The sequence below is a fragment of the Hemitrygon akajei genome, chromosome 4, assembly GCF_048418815.1.
Source record: "Hemitrygon akajei chromosome 4, sHemAka1.3, whole genome shotgun sequence".
Lineage (NCBI taxonomy): Eukaryota > Metazoa > Chordata > Chondrichthyes > Myliobatiformes > Dasyatidae > Hemitrygon > Hemitrygon akajei.
In genome coordinates, this window is record NC_133127.1 from 126,408,530 (window position 1) to 126,428,724 (window position 20,195).

The 20,195-nt window shown below is 39.0% G+C and overlaps 2 protein-coding genes across 6 annotated transcripts in view; one reads left to right on the top strand and one right to left on the bottom strand.

Moving 5' to 3' along the window:
* Nucleotides 1–16,790, bottom strand: part of ercc5 (excision repair cross-complementation group 5) — a 151,898-nt gene extending 135,108 nt beyond the window's left edge. The window contains exons 1-3 of the mRNA XM_073041914.1: nucleotides 16,275–16,790; nucleotides 9,461–10,088; nucleotides 3,047–3,173 (exon numbers count right to left, since the gene is read on the bottom strand). Of these exons, the coding sequence (XP_072898015.1) occupies nucleotides 3,047–3,173; nucleotides 9,461–9,956 (623 nt within the window). The 5' untranslated portion in view covers nucleotides 9,957–10,088; nucleotides 16,275–16,790. The remainder of the gene's footprint in view (nucleotides 1–3,046; nucleotides 3,174–9,460; nucleotides 10,089–16,274) is intronic.
* Nucleotides 16,755–20,195, top strand: part of poglut2 (protein O-glucosyltransferase 2) — an 84,909-nt gene continuing 81,468 nt past the window's right edge. For 2 of the 5 annotated variants that reach the window (XM_073043227.1, XM_073043228.1), the window contains exon 1: nucleotides 17,042–17,440. In XM_073043227.1, coding sequence (XP_072899328.1) covers nucleotides 17,268–17,440 — 173 coding nt within the window. In that variant the 5' untranslated portion in view covers nucleotides 17,042–17,267. Of the gene's footprint in view, nucleotides 16,779–17,041; nucleotides 17,441–20,195 lie in introns of those variants that run through there. The other 3 variants (XM_073043230.1, XM_073043229.1, XM_073043232.1) reach the window with 3 other exon arrangements.

The window sequence follows — 20,195 nt, forward strand, 5'->3', positions numbered from 1 at the left end:
CTGGAGAAAAACCTGATATAATCTGCAAGAGAACTGCTACTTGGGAGAAAATTTGCTTTCCAGCAAGGAAATGACCCCAAGCATAAAGCCAAGGCTACACAGGAATGGCTTAAAAACAACAAAGTTAATGACTTGGAGTGGCCAAGTCAGAGTCCGGACCTCAATCCAATTGAGAATTTGTGGCTGGACTTAAAGGGTGTTCACTCATGATCCCAATGCAATCTGACAGAGCTTGAGCAGTTTTGTCAAGAACGTGGAAAAATTGCAGTGTCCGGATGTGCAAAGCTAATAGAGACCTATCCCTACAGACTCAAGGCTGTAATTGCTGCCAAAGGTGGCTCTACTAAATACTGACTTGGAGGTGATTAATTATGCAATCAATTATTTTGTGTTTAATAATTGTAATAAATTATGTCTAATTTTTAGTGAAATTTGCTTACTTAGACACAAAAGAGTCTTTTCTGTTGTTTAGTGTCAAAAAAGCCAAATGAAATCCACCTTGATTCAATGTTGTAAAACAATAAAACATGAAAAGTTCCAAGGAGGAGGGAATACAGCTCATACTAAATTGGTTGCTGAAGTCCAGAATGGATACACTTAGATGATGCAAGCCAGAGTGTTTTCTTTTTCGTGACAGCTGGATTACCTTTTATGCCTGGGTCTCTTTTACTCCTACACTGGGACTTACTTTAAACTGAAGATATTATAGCAATGATAGGCACATGAATAAAGTTTCCCCCACTATAACAGATTAATACGGTAGGACTAAGAAGGAAAGGCACAAAAATCAGAGAGAAAAGATGAGGAAACAAAAGAATAAAAAGGAATCCTTTATTTTAATGAAATTGCAAAATTTTGGTACATCTTCAACAGGCAACCCAAACTTTGATTGTCTGTAAAATCACCACTCTTGAAACTGCATGGTCTTAAGTACTCTTACCAACATTGCTCCCTACACCAACACAAATGTTAGTAAATAAAATATATAGCCATCAGTCCCTTTGTATGATTTTGTGCAGAAGCTGCTCCTATAGTTGCTTAAATTAATATTAAATGCACTTAAATTTATCTGATGGAGTAAAATAATAATGAAATTTAGAGCAACACACACAAAATGCTGGAGGAAACTAGCAGGTTGGGCAGCATCTATGGAAATGAATAAACAGTGGCAGTTTGGACAGCGACCCTTCATCAGGACTTGCTACAACAGATTTATAGTCAGTCCTATGATAAAAATTAATAATTAGATTTAATGAAATTGATTTTGCTGTGTGAAACAAGTCACATAAACACAAGGAACAGGGATGGCCATTTTATTGTAGTAGTCACAAAATATCCAACTACAAGTTACCTATTATACTGCATGAAGATAATTTCACAAGTCAATAAACCGATGTTATCCTAATGATTTGCACTAAAAGTTAGAAACTGTGGTCTATTTTCTAATTGTGAGCACAATAAAGAACAGAATTTTAACTCTCAATAAATATTACTGCAAATTAACATAAAATTGAAATGCATTATTCTATAAGCAATATATTTTTAAAAACTCCTTGTAATTATAAAACAGAACTACACAGTTTGGGAGCATGCCTTTTGGCCCACAATATACATGTCGACCACGATGCCACTCCAAATGAATCCAAATCAGCTTGCACGTGATCCATATCCCACCATTCCCTGCTTGTTCATGTGTCTGTCTAAATCCCTCTCAAATGTTACTATTATATCTGCTTCCACCATTTCACCCAGCATGATGTTTCAGGTTCCTTCTCAAAACGTAAGAACATAAGAAATAGGAGCAAGAGTAGGCCATCTGGCCCTTCGAGCCTGCCCCGCCATTCAATAAGATCATGGCTGATCTGTCCGTAAACTCAGCTCCATCTACCTGCCTTTTCCCCAATAACCCTTAATTCCCTTACTATGTAAAAATTTATCTAACTGTATCTTAAATATATTTAGTGAAGAAGTCTGAACTGCTTCCCTGGGCAAAGAATTCCACAGATTCACCACTTTCTGGGAAAAATAGTTTCTCCTCATCTCCATCCTAAATCTTCTCCCCTGAACCTTGAGGCAATGTCCCCTAGTTCTAGTCTCACCCACCAATGGAAACAACTTTCCTACCTCTATCTTATCTATCCCTTTCAAAATTTTGTATGTTTCTATAAGATCCCTTCTCATTCTTCTGAATTCCAGAGAGTATAGTCCCATGCGACTCAATCTCTCCTCCCAGGTTAACCCTTTCATCTCTGGAATCAACCTGGTGAACCTCCTCTGCACTGCCCCCAAAGCCAGTATATCCTTACTCAAGTATAAACCTCCATATCCTTTCTGTAATGCGGTGACCGAGTGTCACACAATATTCTAAAAGTGGCCTAATTAAGGTTTTATACAACTGTAACATGACCTCTTGACTTTTATAATCAATGACGCAAACATTGAAGACAAACATGCATTAGGACGATTTTTAACCACCCTATCTACAGCTGCAGATACTGGAATGTATAACAAAAAGAAAATGCTGGAAATACCAAACAGATCAGGTAATATCTGTATAAAGAGAAAATCAGGGTTAACGTTTCACATTAATAACCTTTCATTAAAATCAGAAAAATTATAAATCAAATCTTAAGTGGCAGTAAAGAGAGGGGTAGGCAGGGGGTGAAAGAGACGAGGGGAATATCTGTAACTAAATGGAGACTAACAGACATGGAATGAAGTGAGTACTGGTGGAAGTCCTCTCCATAAATGGTGCCTGAATGGTGGTATTACCCTTCATAGATGCTGACTGATTTGTTAAGTTCCTCCAGCATTTGAGAGGTTGGTGAAGACTTGTTAATTGCAGATAACAATCTGGAGAAGATGAACTCGTTTATACATAATGCTTTCATTGTAGTAAAGTATCCCAAAGCTTTAAACAATTTAGGCAAGTACAACCTTCATATTTTAATAGTAATCAAATATGTAGTGCCCAACTAAAATGCAAAATGATGCATGCAAGTCCACTGAAAGCAAATTTACAGTAAAAATTGATAAAAACACTGACCATCTCCTAAGATCCAAAACTTTGCGCTGTTTCATTTCTTCCAGAACTGTATACGGAGAAGAATCATTTTTTTTGTTGTGTTTCTCAAGTGGTTTAATCTTTTTTGTACTTTGCTTCTTCAGGCTACCTGTAAATAAATAAATATAAAAAACAAACATTCTTGTGTATGTCATAAAACCATTGGAATGCAATTCTACATGGCTTTAGCAGATCCCAGTTCTCAAAGCCACCACTTTATGCACATTCAAGAGCAGACTGCGCATGTGTCATGCATAGGATAAGAGTGAAGGGCATACAAACTAGATGCCAATTTTTACCCCAATTGATGTAAATGTATTGTCTCTTCACAAATTAACATTTTCAAGCAATTATATTATAGAAATGCTCAGCTGATGTCATTTAATATTGCTGAAAATATTGTCAGAACTTGACTTGAAAATTATTGAATGAGAGAAATGCAAGCAGGTGAGGGTTATAAAAATCTATTGTACTGAATAGCAAACCAAGGACTTTTTAAAACAAAAAAGAGCTTAAGTTGGTCTTACTTAACTAATTATAAAACACAAAATTGCTGGAAATTTTTGTTCTGTAATTGTGATAGAATTGGTAACAGGGAGATGTGTGGGAATAAGATTGATGGAAATATTCCATGAGGCAGCATTAACTAGTTAAGTCCGTAAGAATAGGAGCAAAATTAGGCCATTGGGCTCACTGAGTCAGCTCCACCATTCTGTTTCATCATGGCTGATTTATTATCGGCCTCAATCCCATTCTTTTGCCTTCAGCCTGTAATCAAGGGCACCCTTACTAATAAAAAACCTATCAACATCTGCTTTAAGTATACCCAATGATTTGGCCTCCATAGCTGTTTGCAGCAATGAATTCCACAGATTCACCACCCACTAAAGAAATTACAACTCATCTCCATTCTTACAGGTAGTCCTTCTACTCTGAGGCTGTGCTCTGGTCCTAAACCCCCCACTATAGGAAATAATCACTTTCACATTCACTATTCAGTATTCGATAGATGTCAGTGAAATTGTCTCTCATTTTCTAAACTCCAGCAGGCACAGGCCTAGAGCCATCAAACACTCCTCATATGTTAAGCCTTTCTTCCCTGGAATCATTCATGTGAACCTCCTCTATACTCTCTCCAATGCCAACACATCTTTTATTAGAGGAGGAGCCCAAAATTGCTCATAATACTCCAAGTATGGTCTGACTAATGTCTTATAAAGCCTCAGCATTACATCCTTGCTTTTATATTCTAGCCCTCTTAAAATGAATACAGTACTATCATTGCATTTGCTTTCCTTACCACTGACTCAACCTACAAGTTAACCATTTGGGAATTCTGCACAAGGATTCCCAAGTCCCTTTTCACCTTTGATTTCTGAATTTTCTCCCTGTTTAGTAAGTAATCTATGCCTTTATTCCTTCTACTAAAGTGCACGACTATACACTTCCCTACATTATATTCCACCTGTCAGTTCTTTTCCTATTCTCCTAAATTGTCTAAGCTCCTCTGCAGATTCCCTGCTTCCTCAACACCACCTGCCCCTCCACCTATCTTTGTATCGTCTACAAACTTGGCCACAAAACCATCAATTCCTTCATCCAAGACACTGACATATAACATGAAAAGAAGCAGTCCGTCTGCAGAACACTACTTGTCGCAAACCAGAAAAGGCCCCCTTTATTCCCACTCTTTGCCTCCTGCCATTGCCTCGACCGATCTTCTATCCATGCTAGTGTTTTTCCTGTAATACCCATGGGCTCATCTTGTTTAGCAGTCTCATGTGCAGCATCTTGTCAAAGGTCTTCTGAAAACCCAAATAAACATCCACTAACTCTCCTGCCTGTTATTTCCTCAAAGAATTCCAACAGATTTGTAGTCAAGATTCCTCTTAAGGAAACTATGCTGACTTTAGACAATTTTATCATCTACCTCCAAGTACCCTGAAACCTCATCCTTAATAGACTCCAACATCTTCTCAGCTACTGAAGTCAGACTAACTAGCTTAAAACAACACACACAAAATGCTGGTGGAACACAGCAGGCCAGGCAGCATCTATAAGGAGAAGCACTGTCGACATTTCGGGCCCAGACCCTTCTCGGCCCGAAACATCGAAAGTGCTTCTCCTTATAGATGCTGCGTGGCCTGCTGTGTTCCACCAGCGTTTTGTGTGTATTGTTTGAATTTCCAGCATCTGCAGATTTCCTCGTGTTAACTGGCTTAAAATTTCCTTTTTTTTGCCTCCCTCCTTTCTTAAAGAATGGAGTGACATTTTTAATGTTTCAGTCCTCTGGAACCATTCCAGAATATAGTGATTCTTAAAATATTATTACTAATGCCTTCAGAATCTCTTCAGCTACCTCCTTCAGAACAAAGGGGTTTAGTCCATCTTGTCCAGTTAACTTATCTACCTTTAGACCTTTCAGATTCCCAAATACCTCCTCCTTATTAATAGTAATTACACTCACTTCTGACTCCTGACACTCTTGAATTGCTGGCATACAGCTGGTGTCTTTCAGTGAAGACTGACACAAAATACTTATTCAGTTTGTATGCCATTTCCTTATCCCTCCATTACTACCTCTCCAGTGACATCTTCCAGTGGTCTGATATCCACTCTCACCTCTCTTACTCTTTATATCTGAAAAAACTTCTGGTTTCCTCTTTTATATTATTGGCTAGCTTACCTTCATATTACATCTGTTCTCTCCTTACTGCTTATTTTAGTTGCTTTCTGTTCTTTTAAAAAATCTTCTCAATCTCCTAGCTTCCCACTAATTTTTGCTACATTCTACACCTTCTCGTTTGCATTTATGCCATCTTTAACTTCCCTTGTCAGCCGCGGTCACTTCATCCTCACGCTAAAATACTTTTTCTTTGGGATGCATCTATACTGCATCTTCCAAATTGCTCCCAGAAACTCCAGACATTGTTACTCTGCTGTCCTTTCTAATCAATTTTGGCCAGCTCTTTTCTCCTGCCTCTAATTGCTTTTGCTCCACTATAATAGTTGGGCTGATTATCATGAGAAGATACCAAATATCATATCAAATGGGCTAACATTAAAAACAATGCTTTTTGAATTTAAAACAATTATTTTATTTTATAGCCCTTTACTCTCGGCGGTATGCAGCAAGACAAATTTCAAGCAAATCCAAGCTCAGCAGGTAGACAAGATGGGCCTACGTTATGCAGCATTTTCCTGTGGTGCCATGCTCTAGACTGGGAATTCACCAATGTAAATTAAAAATGTACTTAATATTTCAAAAAAAGTAAACCATCACACCTACACCCACTCCACCCCTATCAGATTGTTTCTTTCTCGTCCTCCATGCTCTCCATTTGTCCATCCTCGCACTGGTTTCCCTCTTCCACTATTCCCATCTGCTCTCCCCACCTCCATCCTTTAATTCCATGCTCCACCTTCCTCTCCTATCAGATTTCACTATCTTCAGCCCCTAGTTCCCTCCAAACTTGGCACTACTGTATTTCCATCCTCCTCTCCTTAATCCACCTATCACCTGTTAGCTCTTGCTCCAGCCCTTCCCATCAAGTTTTTCCTGCTCTATGTTTCAGTCCAGACAAAGGGTTTTCACCCAGAATTTGACTGTGTATTTCCCTCCAAATTTGTTGCCTGATCCACTAAGTTCTTCCAGCTTTGTGTGCTTTGCTCTGATTTCCAAATACAGTTTTTGGTGCAGACACCCAGTACTTCCATACATTTTTTTTACAACAGCAGTTGAGGTGATTCAGGTTCTCAGAATGTTCCCATCATTGATTTCTCTATAATACATTCTTTGGAGTATGCACATCAAATCCCGCATATTCTCCTGCCAGTGACGCTCGGAGTAATTTATAGTAGCCAATGCCTGCTTTTTTAATAATCTACCAGCACATTTTTCATATATGGGAAGAAACTATGGCATGCAGGGGAGATGTATGTATTGACAGGGAGAACATGCAAACTCCACACAGGCAGCGCCCAAAATCAGCATCTAACTACTGTTCCATTGTATTCCCCCCCACCAAAAAAATATTATAAAAGCTGCATCCACAATTCACCAGTCCATCATTTAAGTTTAAAAGAAATTACTTTGAAACACCAGCAGTTTTACTGTGATGAGTCTAAAGCTGAAAAGTGTTTCTGGCTTGAGTGGAGAAAGAAAGGAACTCCAATTATTTGATATGTAACTAGTCATGAAGATATCTTTACCAGCTTTTAATAGTGGTCAACCTGGATTTTTGGCAAGGCTTGTGATAAAATCCTAGTTGTTAAGGTGGTCAATAAAGTTAAGGAAAATTAGAATTCCAGGGAAAGCATCAATCTGGATCCAAAATTAACTCAGTGGCAAATATGTAGAGCACTGGTACCAGGTCTAGTAATAGTACAGTCTGTGGCATAGAGTAAAAATGTATATCCTATAGCTGTGACATTTTTGTATCAAGCAGCATTCCTTTAATCTTATTTCAGGGGGTCATGTATTTAACAAAGTAGTGTTGATTCTGGAAGGTTTTATGAAGGTCCTAAAGCTGAGCTTGTTTTGATTAGAACAAATTTTGCTAGGTTGATCCACAATTGAATTCACTTGAACAATCCATCAACAATAGCACCATCATATTACACACCTAGACTTCCATAAACTTAAGGAAATCTACATTAAAAATCTACATTTATAAACTATGCATAAACAGGATCAGGGTAATTAATGTTTAAATTATGCAAATAAAAACTAAAAATTGTTAAGTTGAATAAAATCAAAATGAAATTAGTACTTATAGAAAACTGTACTGCAAATACTGTTTTTTTAAAAGTTTTTATGACACTATTTGTCCTAGTTGAATGTTACTAATCACTCATATAAACAGTATCACATTTCTTGCAAACAAGAGGGTGCTTTTATTTGTCCAGCATCTCAGTAAACACATGACCTGCTGAGCTGAAAAGGGCTCTTTAGTCTACTTTGCAACAATGCTCCACATGCACTATTTATGCAGCTCATGTAACAGTAAAACAAATGAAAATTAATCAGCATCAACATATCTACACCAATTATAGACAATATTAACATGGAAACTTTTGTTAAATACCATCAACAAACCAATCCTTGAAATTAATATGCTTTTCTATGTAATTAAATAGAACTAGAGAAGTTTTGAATAACCTGTCACCTGGAAATCAACATACAATACAGTTCATTCAAAAGGGTTTTAAGCTGTATTGCAATGAAAGTACCCATCATTCATGCAGCTCTTTAATTATTTAAGACTATTTTTTATTCATCTAGCTTCAGTTAACAATGTGTATCCAAGATGGTGGTGGACGCAGTGCTAATAAAGTAAGATGTCATAGCCCGGATTGTGCCAAGCCTCCACCTTCACTATGCTTAATATCTTTGTCAGAATGTCTGATGGCCTTAAGCTGAATCATTGTATATAACGTGCTCAACATTTCTACCACTTAGTAAAATATCACCTGTGGATCCAGAGGCACAAAAAATAAATCATTGTAGAATGAGCAATCATCCCTTTTGATTATCTAGTACTCTGGCCAATGTTTAGGTTCAGAGAACTATGTGTTCAACATGGGGAAAATATCTTGTAATAAACTGTAGTAAATGTTTGTAATGTTTTGACTTGTGTCTCATGCCACTGATACTCAATATTGAGCAAAGTATTTAATTTATCAATATTAATTAAGATGGAGCTTGCATTAATGTTTCAATTTAGCAGCTGTTGATATTTTCAGAGTACCTTTTATTTCAGTATAAAATATTCATAAATTTGCCTTATAGCTAGCTTGGTTATAGAAAGCGAGAGAGATCATAGCAGCGTGGTTTTACAAAGAAATAAGAACATTTTGTTGGCTCATAATTTATAACGTGAAAAAGATGCTGAGACACTTAGTTAGCTTGAATAAATTAATAATAAATAGTTCGAGTAAGTGAGTAATAGCTGGAATACATCATGATTAAATGAAAATGATGAAAAGTAATCGTAATTGATGAATGCTCATGCAAATTGAACGGTGGATACTATGAAACTGGTCAATATGTTAAAGGCAATGTACGATTCTGCCAACTTTTCCTTCTAAAACTAACATGACAAATTAGCAATAATGGTCAATTAGACAAAAACTAACATAAATCTCACACTCAAATGACATGGAACAAATACACAATGAAAAAATACCAAGAAGAGAAATTATTATGCAAAATGTAAAAGGAACATCATACTTTGAAAATAGTCTGATATCTTACAATTCATTACAAGGACTCTCAAAATTATTAGTTCCAGCTTTAAAATGGGTGCAACGATGTGTGCTACCAATAGTTATAAATCCCTCTCGATACAGTATGTTAGTTAATTAATTAGTTATTAATTTGTGGCATTTTCTCACCTGTTCTACATTTCAATTTAGATGTCACTATATTAAAATCTGATGTATCTATCTCCCAGGCAAGCAGCTGTTTCCCTTGGCTGACAGGCATAGCAACCATTTCTGCATTACCTCTATGGGTTACATCTGGACGATCAACTTGAAGTTGCACATAATTAGAATTGTGTCCCACAGCACCAACTGAAGAAGGTCCATCCTGGACAGGAGTAGATTCACTGGAACTGCAAGGTGTATTGGCAATAATGGAAGCTTTGTTTAGCAATCCATAATCTGAACAGACATTGTAAAACACTTCTCGTGCCTGGACAACAGGAAACATCCATGGCCCATGTCCTTTTGCACTGGAACTTAGACTGAATGATGGAGCACCATAACAGGAAAACAGACTGGAATTAGAAGGTCCTGGTGGATCGCCAGCAGCAATCTCCTCAAGAACATCAATATTCTTTACGTTTCCAGTCGGCTTTGGTGGTTGATATTCACTAGAGTTGGGCATTGAATGATGCCAACAGGAGTTAGGTCTTTGGTAAACTGTAGCCTTCCTTCAAGAATAGTAATCAACTAGATGATTGTTTCTATAATTCATGCATTTCATCTCAATGTAAACATCCTTCAAAGGAGATGGAACCTAAAGCATATAACAAATAATAATTTTAAAATGAAGACAACAAACTATCTTAAGCACATGCTGTATCTATAGGATATCTATGACAGAAGGAATTTTAACATAGATATACAAAGTTTTGCTATTTAATCACTTTAAGTTTCCACATAGCACTGGATTTTGTGATTCTGTGCAGCAAAATTATCAGCCTTTGCCATCATGACATTGTGAAGATGGCAGCAACTTCAGGACTTCACGTGTATATTGCTTGGTGTAGAATCCAGAAACTGCTTTTCAAGATTCAATACTGTAATTCCCCAGGATAATTATTTAAAAGTGCTACAGTTATTAAAATTGTTAAATGTGTTTAAATTCTATGATACTTCATTATGTACCCTAACATTCTAATTTTTATTTTCCAATTGGAACTGATGCTGCCCTTTGATGACTTTTGACTCGCATGGGAGAATGAGTAATAGATAGGAGCTACAGGGATATATTCATCCCTAAGTTGCAGGAGGCAGGTACCTGGGTGGCACAGGAGAGAGAAAAGGAATAGGCAGCCACTATAGTGTACCCCTGTGGCCATTCCCCTTAATAACACATATACCGCTTTGGATACTGCTGGGGGGGGGGGGCCCAACTTATCAGGGGAAAGCCACAGCGAATGGCTCTCTGTGGTCCAGAAGGCAGGGGGTGGGGGGTGGGAAGAGAAGTGAGAAGTGCAGTAGAGATAGGCGATTCCATAATTAGAGAAGTAGAAAGCAAATTCAATGGATGTGAAAGAGACTCCTGGATGGTGTGTTGCCTCCCAGGTGCCAGGGATGTCTTGGATCAAATCAACAGCATTCTAAAGTGGGAAGGTGAGCAGACAGATGTTATGATACATATCGATACCTACGATAAAAGTATGAGAAGGGAGGATGTACCGAAGAGAGAATATAGGAAGCTAGGCAGAAAGCTGAAAAGCAGCACCTCAAAATTGCTGCCTGTGCCATGTGCCAGTGACAGTAAGAATAGGATGTTCAGGCAGATGAATGCAAGGTTGAAGAATTAGTACAGGGTCCTGGTTTCAGATTTCTGGACCACTGGAATCTCTTCTGGTGAAGGATATGACATGTACAAAAATAACGGTTACACCTGAACCCAAGGGGGTCCAATGACCTTACAGGCATTTGGCTAGAGTTGTTCAGGAAGGTTTAAACTAATTTGGCTGAGGATGGGGCAGTTGGTATACAACTAGATGCAGTGTGTAATGAGACTGAGAGGAAGGACAGGCACATGAAAGGCCAATCAGTGGAATGAGTTAAAGTGTAACAAGGGGCCAAAAATCAAAAAAGGATGATAAATACAACACTGAAGGTGTTATATTTGAATGCACACAGTTTAGTCAGCTCCATCTTAGGTACTAGCCTACAAGGTACCCAGGATATATTCAAGGAGTGGTGTCTCAGAAAGGCAGTGTCCATTATTAAGGACCCCCATCACCCAGGGCATGCCCTTTTCTCATTGTTACCACCAGGTAGGAGGTACAGAAGCCTGCAAGCATACTCTCAGTGATTCAGGAACAGTTTCTTCCCCTCTGCCATCAGATTCCTAAATGAACATTGAACCCATGAACACTATCTTTTAACATATATTATTTGTTTATGCACAATTTTAGATCTAGTCAATATACATATACTGTAATTGATTTACTTATTTTTCTTCTATATGATGTATTGCATTGAACTACTGCTGCTAAATTAACAAATTTCATGACACATGCCAGTGATAATAAACCTGATTCTGATTCTCAATAAGGCAGTTAGAGATTGGCAGGTATGACATTGTGGGTATCTGTGAGTCATGGCTGAAAGATCATAGTTGGGAGCTTAACATCCAAGTATCGAAAGGACAGGCAGGTAAGCAAAGGGGATTGGGTGACTCTGTTGGTTAAAAATTAGATCAAATCCTTAGAAGGAAGTGACATAGATCAGAAGATGTAGAATCCTTGAGTAGAGTCAAGAAACTCCAAGGGTGAAAAGATCCTGATGGAAGCTATATACAAACTTTGTACATGCCTCTGAACGGTAGCCAGGATGTGGGAACAAATTACAACGGGGGATAGGAAAGGTATGTGAAAAGGGCAAGGCTATGATAATCATGGGAGATATCAATATGCAGGTAGATTTGGAAAATCAGGTTGGTGGCAGATCCCAAGACAGAATTTGTAGAAGACCTACAAGATGGTTTTTTAGAGCTTCTTGTGGTCGAACACACTAGGGGAATTGCAATTCTGAATTGGGTGTTACATATGCAGATTTGATTAAAGAGCTGAAGGTAAAAGAACTTTAAGGGGACAGTGATCAGAATATGATAGCGTTCACTCTGCAGTTTGAGAAGTTAAAATTGGATGTATCAGAATTACAGAAGCCTGAGAGAAGGAGACACTACCAGAGATGACAAAGAACAGCAATGGCTGCTGTTTCTGTGGTGAAATTTGGAAGGAGCAGGAAAGATACATACCAAAGCTGAAGATGTATTCTAGAGGGAGGATGCTGCAACCATGGCTAACACAGAGGGAAGTCAAAGGCAGCATAAAAGCTAAAGAGAGGGCATATAATACAGCAAGAATTAGTGGGAAGGTAGAGGATTGGGAAGCTTTTAAATAACAACAGGAGCAACTAAAAAAGTTAGAGAGAAAAAATGAAATATGAAAGCAAGCTAGCTAATAATATCAGACGGTACAAGAAGTTTTTACAGATATATAAGTGTAAATGAGAGATGAGAGTGGATATCAAACCATTAGAAAATGACACTGGAGAGGTAGTAATGGGGGACAAACAAATAGCAGATGAACTGCACAGGTATTTTGTGTCAGTCTTCACTGTGGAAGATACTAGCAGAATAACAAAAACGTGCATCGTTATTATTACCAAGAAGAAGGTGCATGGGAAGCTGAAAAGTCTGAAGCTAAGTCACCTGGACCAGTTGGACTACATTCCAGGGTTCTGAAAGACGTAGCTGAAGGTGTTGTGGGAGCATTAGTAATGATCTTTCTAAAATTACTTAAGTCTGGAATGATTCCTGATGACTGAAAATTTGCAAAAGTCACTCCACTCTTTAAGAAGGGAGAGAGGTCAGTGATGTCAGTGATTTGAAAGATGTTAAAGTCTATTATTAAGGATGAGGTTTGAGTACTTAGAGGCACATGATAAAATAAGTCAAAGTCAGCTTAGTTTCCTTAAGGGAAACCCTGCCTGATAAATCTGTTGGAATTCTTTGAGGAAAAACAGGTAAGATAGACAAAGGAGAGTCAGTGTATGTTGCCTATTTGAATTTTCAGAATCCCTTTGACAAGGGGTTGCACATGAAGCTGCTTAACAAGAGCCCATGTTATTACAGAAAAAGTACTAGCATGGATAGACCATTGGCTGTCAGGAGCCAGGGAGTAGGAATAAAAGGGACCTTTTCTGGTTGGCTATCAGTGATTAGCGGTATGCCACGGAGGTTGGTGTTGGGACCTCTTCTTTTCATACTATAAATTATTTGAATGAAGGAATTGGTGGTTTTGTGGCCAGGTTTGCAGGTGATATGAAAATAGGTGGAGCAGCAGGTAATTTTGAGGAAGCAGGGTATCTGCAGAAGGACTTAGACAGACTGGGGGAATAGGCCCTGGGCCTGTACTCACTGGGATTTAGAAGAATAAGGGGTGGCCTCATTGAACCCATATCAAATGTTGCAAGGCCTAAATAGAGTGGATGTGGAGAGGATGTTTCCTAAAATGGAATGGCAGAGCAGACAAGGTGAGCTGAATGGTCTAATTCTACTATTCCTCATGGAAATTAGTATTTTATTTATTTAGAGATACAGTGCAGTACAGGCCCTGCCAGCCCAATGAGCCACACTGCCCAACAACCTATTTAACACTAGCCTAATCACACAATAATTTACAATGAGCAGTTAACCTATTAACTGGTGTGTCTTTGGACTGTGGGAGGAAACTGGAGCACCCAGAGGAATCCCAAGCACTTATGGGGAGAAAATACAAACTCCTTATAGACAGCACCAGGATTGAACTCCAAACTCTGGTATGCCCCAAGGCGTAATAGCGTGGAGCCCAGTTAAAATATTAAGATTTATTAATATATTGTTTTTCTTTTATGGTTTGAATACAAATTTGTTCGATTTTGACTATGTGATTAATTCTTCAGTCAGATAGCTGATATTACCATTTATGAATGACCGTATTTAGGAATTTAAAACTACATCAAAGAATCCACTTCACATAACCAGATCTTTGAGGTCAATACTGTCCTTTTGTTATAGCCTGTGAAATTCAGGCCAATACATGACAATTCGTAGCTGGACACCACGTCAACAGAAAATAACAGCAATAATTGAAATACAGAAACTCACCACTGTGAGGTGAACATTTTGGACACTTAAACTGGGGTAGACCTATACACTGAATGGCATGGCATTTACGAGTGCTATGGAACCAAGTGCATAACTTGCTGAAAGGGGCCTTGCAAGTAGACAAGGTGGTAAAGAAGGCACTTAGAATGCTGGCCTTCATCAATCAGGTTATCAAGTTTTGGACCAGGGACAGTCTGTGGTCATTTCATGTGACCACATTTGGAGTATTGTGTAGAGTTTTTAACAACCTTGTTATGAGAAGAATATTGTCAAGCTGGAGAGAGTGCAGAAGAGATTTGAGGATACTGCTTGGACTAGCGGTCACGCTGGATCTTTATTCCTTGGCGCACAAGATAATGAAAGGGGAACTCCTGGATGTTTAAAAAATCATGAGGGTTATGGATGAGGCAGACAGTCATAGTTATTTCTCCCCAAGTTTATTTGTTTATTGAGAAACAGCACAGAAGAGGCCCTTCAAACCATACTGCCCAATTTAATCTTAGCCTAATCTCTGGACAATTTTACAATGACCAATTAACCTACCAACAGGGATATCTTTGGACTGTAGGAGGAATCTGAAGCACTTGGAGGAAACTCACATGCTCCAAAGGAGAACATACAAACTCCTTACAGGCAGAGGTGGGAATTGAACCCCAGTCACCTATACTGTAAAGTGTTATTATAATCACTACACTACTTAGTTGCCCGTGAAAGGATACAAATACAAGATAAGAGGGGAGAGATTTAAAAGAGCTGAAAAGTACCTTCTTTACACAGACTGAATACTTGGAACGAGCTACCCAGAGGAAGAAGTGAGGTGGGTACAACTACAACATACAAGAGGTATTTGAATTAGAAGAGAAGGACTAGGAGGATTACAGGCCACTGGATGCTGTGGTGGACATGGACAAGTTGGACTGAATGGCCTGATTTCACACTGCTTGACTCTATAATTTTAACTCTGAATAATTCTTATTTCTGAATTATTAAACAGCAAAATACTTTGATTAAAAACTCTGCAGGGACATAGTTACCCCCAAACAGATTTTCACACAAAGTTCAAAATTTTATTTAAAAGAAGTTAGACAGTTCATCTGGAATCATGTTAGAGGGATACTAAAAATAGTTGTTTCTAAAATCCCTAAAAACACATCCATCCCAAATTATTTTGCTCAAAGAATTGTGGTACAGATATATTAACAAAAAAAACACAGTAAGTGTTTAAAATCTGACAACAGTGGATGGAGGCAGATTCGATTCCATCAAATGGGGACTGGATAGACCCAGTATTAAGAAATACTGCTCACATATTTCACCATATGGCTCCATCTGCCCTTCATGTTTTACATTTATGTTATCATATACTACCTTGACACTTATTTTCTTGCAGGAAAATATTAACAGAAAAGGATTTAAGAAAAACTATGTTGTACCTAAGCAATTCGATTCCCAAAATGAAAATCAAATAACTTCCAGAAATGGAAAGAGAAATAGAATAAACTTTTCACATCTAAGAATTCCGACATTCCACAGATGCTTCCTGACCTGTTGAGTATTTCTACCTTTTTTAAAAATACTATTAGCATTGGCTTTAGGTCAGTAACTCAATTTTGCTTTCTTTCTCCCCAGCTTCTAAATCAGGTTGCAACTGCGGTCATAGTGATAAAATAGTTATTAACATTATTACTTATAGCTATCATATGATATTTTACATCCCTTAAGCATTTGCAATTTAGGCTGACCGCAGTATTCCATTGTCCGGTCTCTTCCATCCATCTCTTTTTCTGGAATCTATTACTTGAAACCTACCTCCGAACAAGCTTTTGGTCGTCAATCCTAACATATTATGTGGCTCAGTGTCAAAATTTACTGGCGATATTCTTGTGGTTGATCCTTGAAAGACTGAAGATGCTCTATTCATGCAATGTCACAGCAACCCTGTACTTCCTCCAACTAACGCCCACTGACTAGCATTAAGCTGCTTTCCTCGGGCGATATTGGAAGCGTTGACCTGCCGTCCTGTAGGCTGAGGGCCCGGACAATCTACCCGCCTCCTCGACCCGACCACTTCAGCCGCCAACGGAGTCAGAATAAAGCACGATGGACATTTGTCGCGCTGCCAACAGAGCGCCTGGTGGTTTAATCGACACAATTTTTACTTTCAGTTTAAGAACAGACAGTAACAGTCTGCGAAGTAACCTAACTCCTGACAGGGTGAACAAGTTGCCAATGAAGGGCCACCTCCCCTTCTTTCGCTCGACTTTGCAGTGTCCCAGCTGAGGTGGAGCCACACGACGCCTTGGCCTTTTAGAGGTAAGCAGGCCGTAGGACGCTGCAGGTGCCAGATAGGCATTATTGTTCTCTTTACTCCTTATTCATTCCGAGTAGAGCTAATACTACATCATCATGTTCGCAATGTGAAGATAACTTTCCAACAGGGACAGATTTTAAATTTAGTTTTTAATCGTCGCCGCTGGTTTCCTAGCAACCAGAACTACGCTTCCCAGCGTTCCTCACGCACGACCGCGCGGTCCAATCAGCATTGAGTATTGGGAAGCAGGCGCTCAGGGTGCGCATCGACGCCCAGGTGCTGTGTGGCTGAAACGCGAAGTATGGTTGCAGAGTCTTGTTGATAAATATTTTCTGAAGATATGGTAAACAGTGCGAAACTGGGCAAATGAGCTACAAGATGTTTGCTTTGTGTTAACATTTAGTAAGGAACTTTAGACAGTTTTTTCATTGTACCACACGTCGAAGCTATTTTCTCATTTTATTGCAAGCAGTACAAAAACTTATTTTACAATGTCAGAAAAGTGGTTATTTTGCATTCTTGTTATAATAACGAGTTCTGCAACTGAGAACATAACTAAAGTAAGTCCAAAGAGAAGTCTAGTATGGGGTCCTGGTCTGGATGCCAACAAAGTACTTCCAGTTCGCTATTTCTTTATTCAGGCTGTTGCAGAAGACAATGTCAAGTAAGTAAAGCATGCTTTACACTTTTTTAAATTTGTAAAGCAGTTTTGTATTTAGGCTGTTCGGTGATAAACTGGATTCAAAGAAAAAAATGTTAGAAGATTTAGGAAAGAGGTGTGGCTGGACTAAAGTTTGGGAAATGAGCCAGAACAATTGGACTAATCATCATTGAAGGGAGGGGGAGCATTTAGGAAAAAGTGACTGTAATGCATTATTTAGAAAAATGTATAGAAAACATTACTCCACACTGCCAGACAAAAATAATTTCAGAGAGATGGTGGTGGATGTGGCCAAGGTGAAATTGGAATCAAGATTATCAGAGAAAATTGTAATTGAACAATGGGGGTTTTAGAAAGTTGATGGTCCATATGGAAGAAGAGTTGGAAAATTAAAGCCAGATGACCAATGGATGACAAAAAAGATAAAGACTAAACTTATTCACACAGAGTGGTAAATCTTTGGAATTCTCTGTCAGTAAAGATTAGACCATAAGCCAAAGGAGCAGAATTAGGCCATTTAACTTGTTGAGTCTGCTCTGCTATTCAATCATGGCTAATTCTTTTCCCCCCTCCTCAACCCCATTTCCTGGCCTTCTCCCTGTAACCTTTCATGCCATGTCTAATCGAGAACCTATCAATCTCTGCCTTAAATACATCCAGTGACCTGGCCTTCACAGCTGCCTGTGGTAACAAATTCACCACCCTCTGGCTAAAGAAATTTCTCTGTATCTCTGTTTTGAAAAGGCACCACTCTATCCTGAGGCTGTGCCCTGTTGTCCTAGATTCCCCCACCAGGTGAAATATCCTTTTCACATCTACCCTGTCAAGGCCTTTCAACATTCAAAAGGTTTCAATGAGATCCCCCCCCCCCCCATCCTTCTAAATTCCACTGAGTACAGCCCCAGAGCCTTCAAACATTCCTTGTATGATAACCCTTTCATTCCCGGAATCGTCCTTGTGAACTGCTTCTGGATCTTCTCCAATGCCAACACATCTTTTCTAAGATGAGGAGCCCAAAACTGTTCACAATACTCAAGGTGAGGCCTCACCAGTGCCTTACCGCACCCTCTCCCAGTGTAGAGTGCCTTCCTGCTTCAAAACCTCAACCGTTGTCCCTGTACCCAAAAAGACCAAGGTAACATGTCTGAATGACTGGTGTCGTTCACTCATCTGTTGCACTCACCTCAATAATAAGTAAATTCTTTGAGAGGCTGGTCAAAGACTATTTCTGCAGCATGTTACCACCCACACTAGACCCCCTACAATTCGCCTACTGACACAACCGATCAATAGATGATGCAATAGTCACAACTCTACACACCATCCGTGCACATCTGGAGAAGAAAGATGCTTATGTGAGAATGCTGTTCTTGGACTGCAGCTCAGCATTCGCCATGATTCCCTCCAAGTTCGACAAGAAGCTCAGAGACCTCAACCTTCACCATGCCTTGTGCAGCTGGATCCTGGACTTCCTGTCAGATCGCCAGCAGTAGCGTGGACAGCCCAGCACATCTGCAGATGTGAACTTCCCACTTCAGGTCAATTACAAAGACAGGTGTGTAAAAAGGGCCCGAAGGATCACTGGGGACCCGAGTCACCCCATCTACAAACTGTTCCAGCTGCTACCATCTGGGAAAGGATACCACAGCATAAAAGCCAGGGCCAACAGGTTCCGGGATAGCTTCTTCCACCAGGCCATCAGACTGATTAATTCATGTTGACACAATTGTATTTCTATGTTATATTGACTGCCCTGTTGTACATACTATTTATTACAAATTGCTATAAGTTGCACATTTAGACAGAGACGTAACATAAATGTTTTTACTCTTGTATGTGAAGGATGTAAGTAATAAATTCAATTCAATTAGAAAGCCTCAGCATTACAACCCTGCTCTTGTATTCAAGACCTCTTGAAATTAATGCCAATATTGCATTTGCCTTCCTCACCACCGATTCAACCTACAAGTTAACCTTTGGGATGTTTTGCACAAGGACTCCCCAATCCCTTTGCATCTCAGATTTGTGGATTTTCTCCCTGTCTGCACATTTATTTCTACTATCAAAGTGCATAACCATGCATTTTCCAACATTGTATTTCATTTGCCACTTTCTTGCCCGTTCTCCTAATCTGTTTAAGGCGTTCTGTAGCTGACCTGTTTCCTCAACACGACCTGCCCCTCCATCGATCTTTGTATCATCTGCAAACTTGGCAACAAAGCCAAGGTGATTTTATCACCTAAATCATTGATATACAGCATAAAAGGAAGTGGTCCCAAAACTGACCCCTGTGGAGTACCACAAGTCGCTGGACTTGATGGGGTATTTGAAGAAGATGCAAATACATTTTTTTGAAAGATTAGTGAACAATGCTTATGGAAAGCCTGCACAGAAATATATCCAAAATACAGAGAACTAAACAGAGTGCAGAAAGCTGGAAGAGAAGTAGAGCTAATCAGAGGTTAAAATTAAAAGTACTCATGGAAGCAAGATGGCATGACTGAGATCCAGTTGTGTAATTTAGTCATTGTGTGGACACAGTGAAAGAATATTTAATTGGGATTCTGGATAGGTTCTAAATGCATAAAGGGAAGTTAAGAGACGGCCAGTGGCATTTAGTTAACCACCTGGTCTAAATATGCGATGCCTAGATTGTACAGGGAACCAATAGACAAAATTGTGGAGTCTGTGGATACAATTGTTTTTGATTCATAGCAATACTTGGCATTCAAAGTGAAGTTTAGAGATGAACCCAATA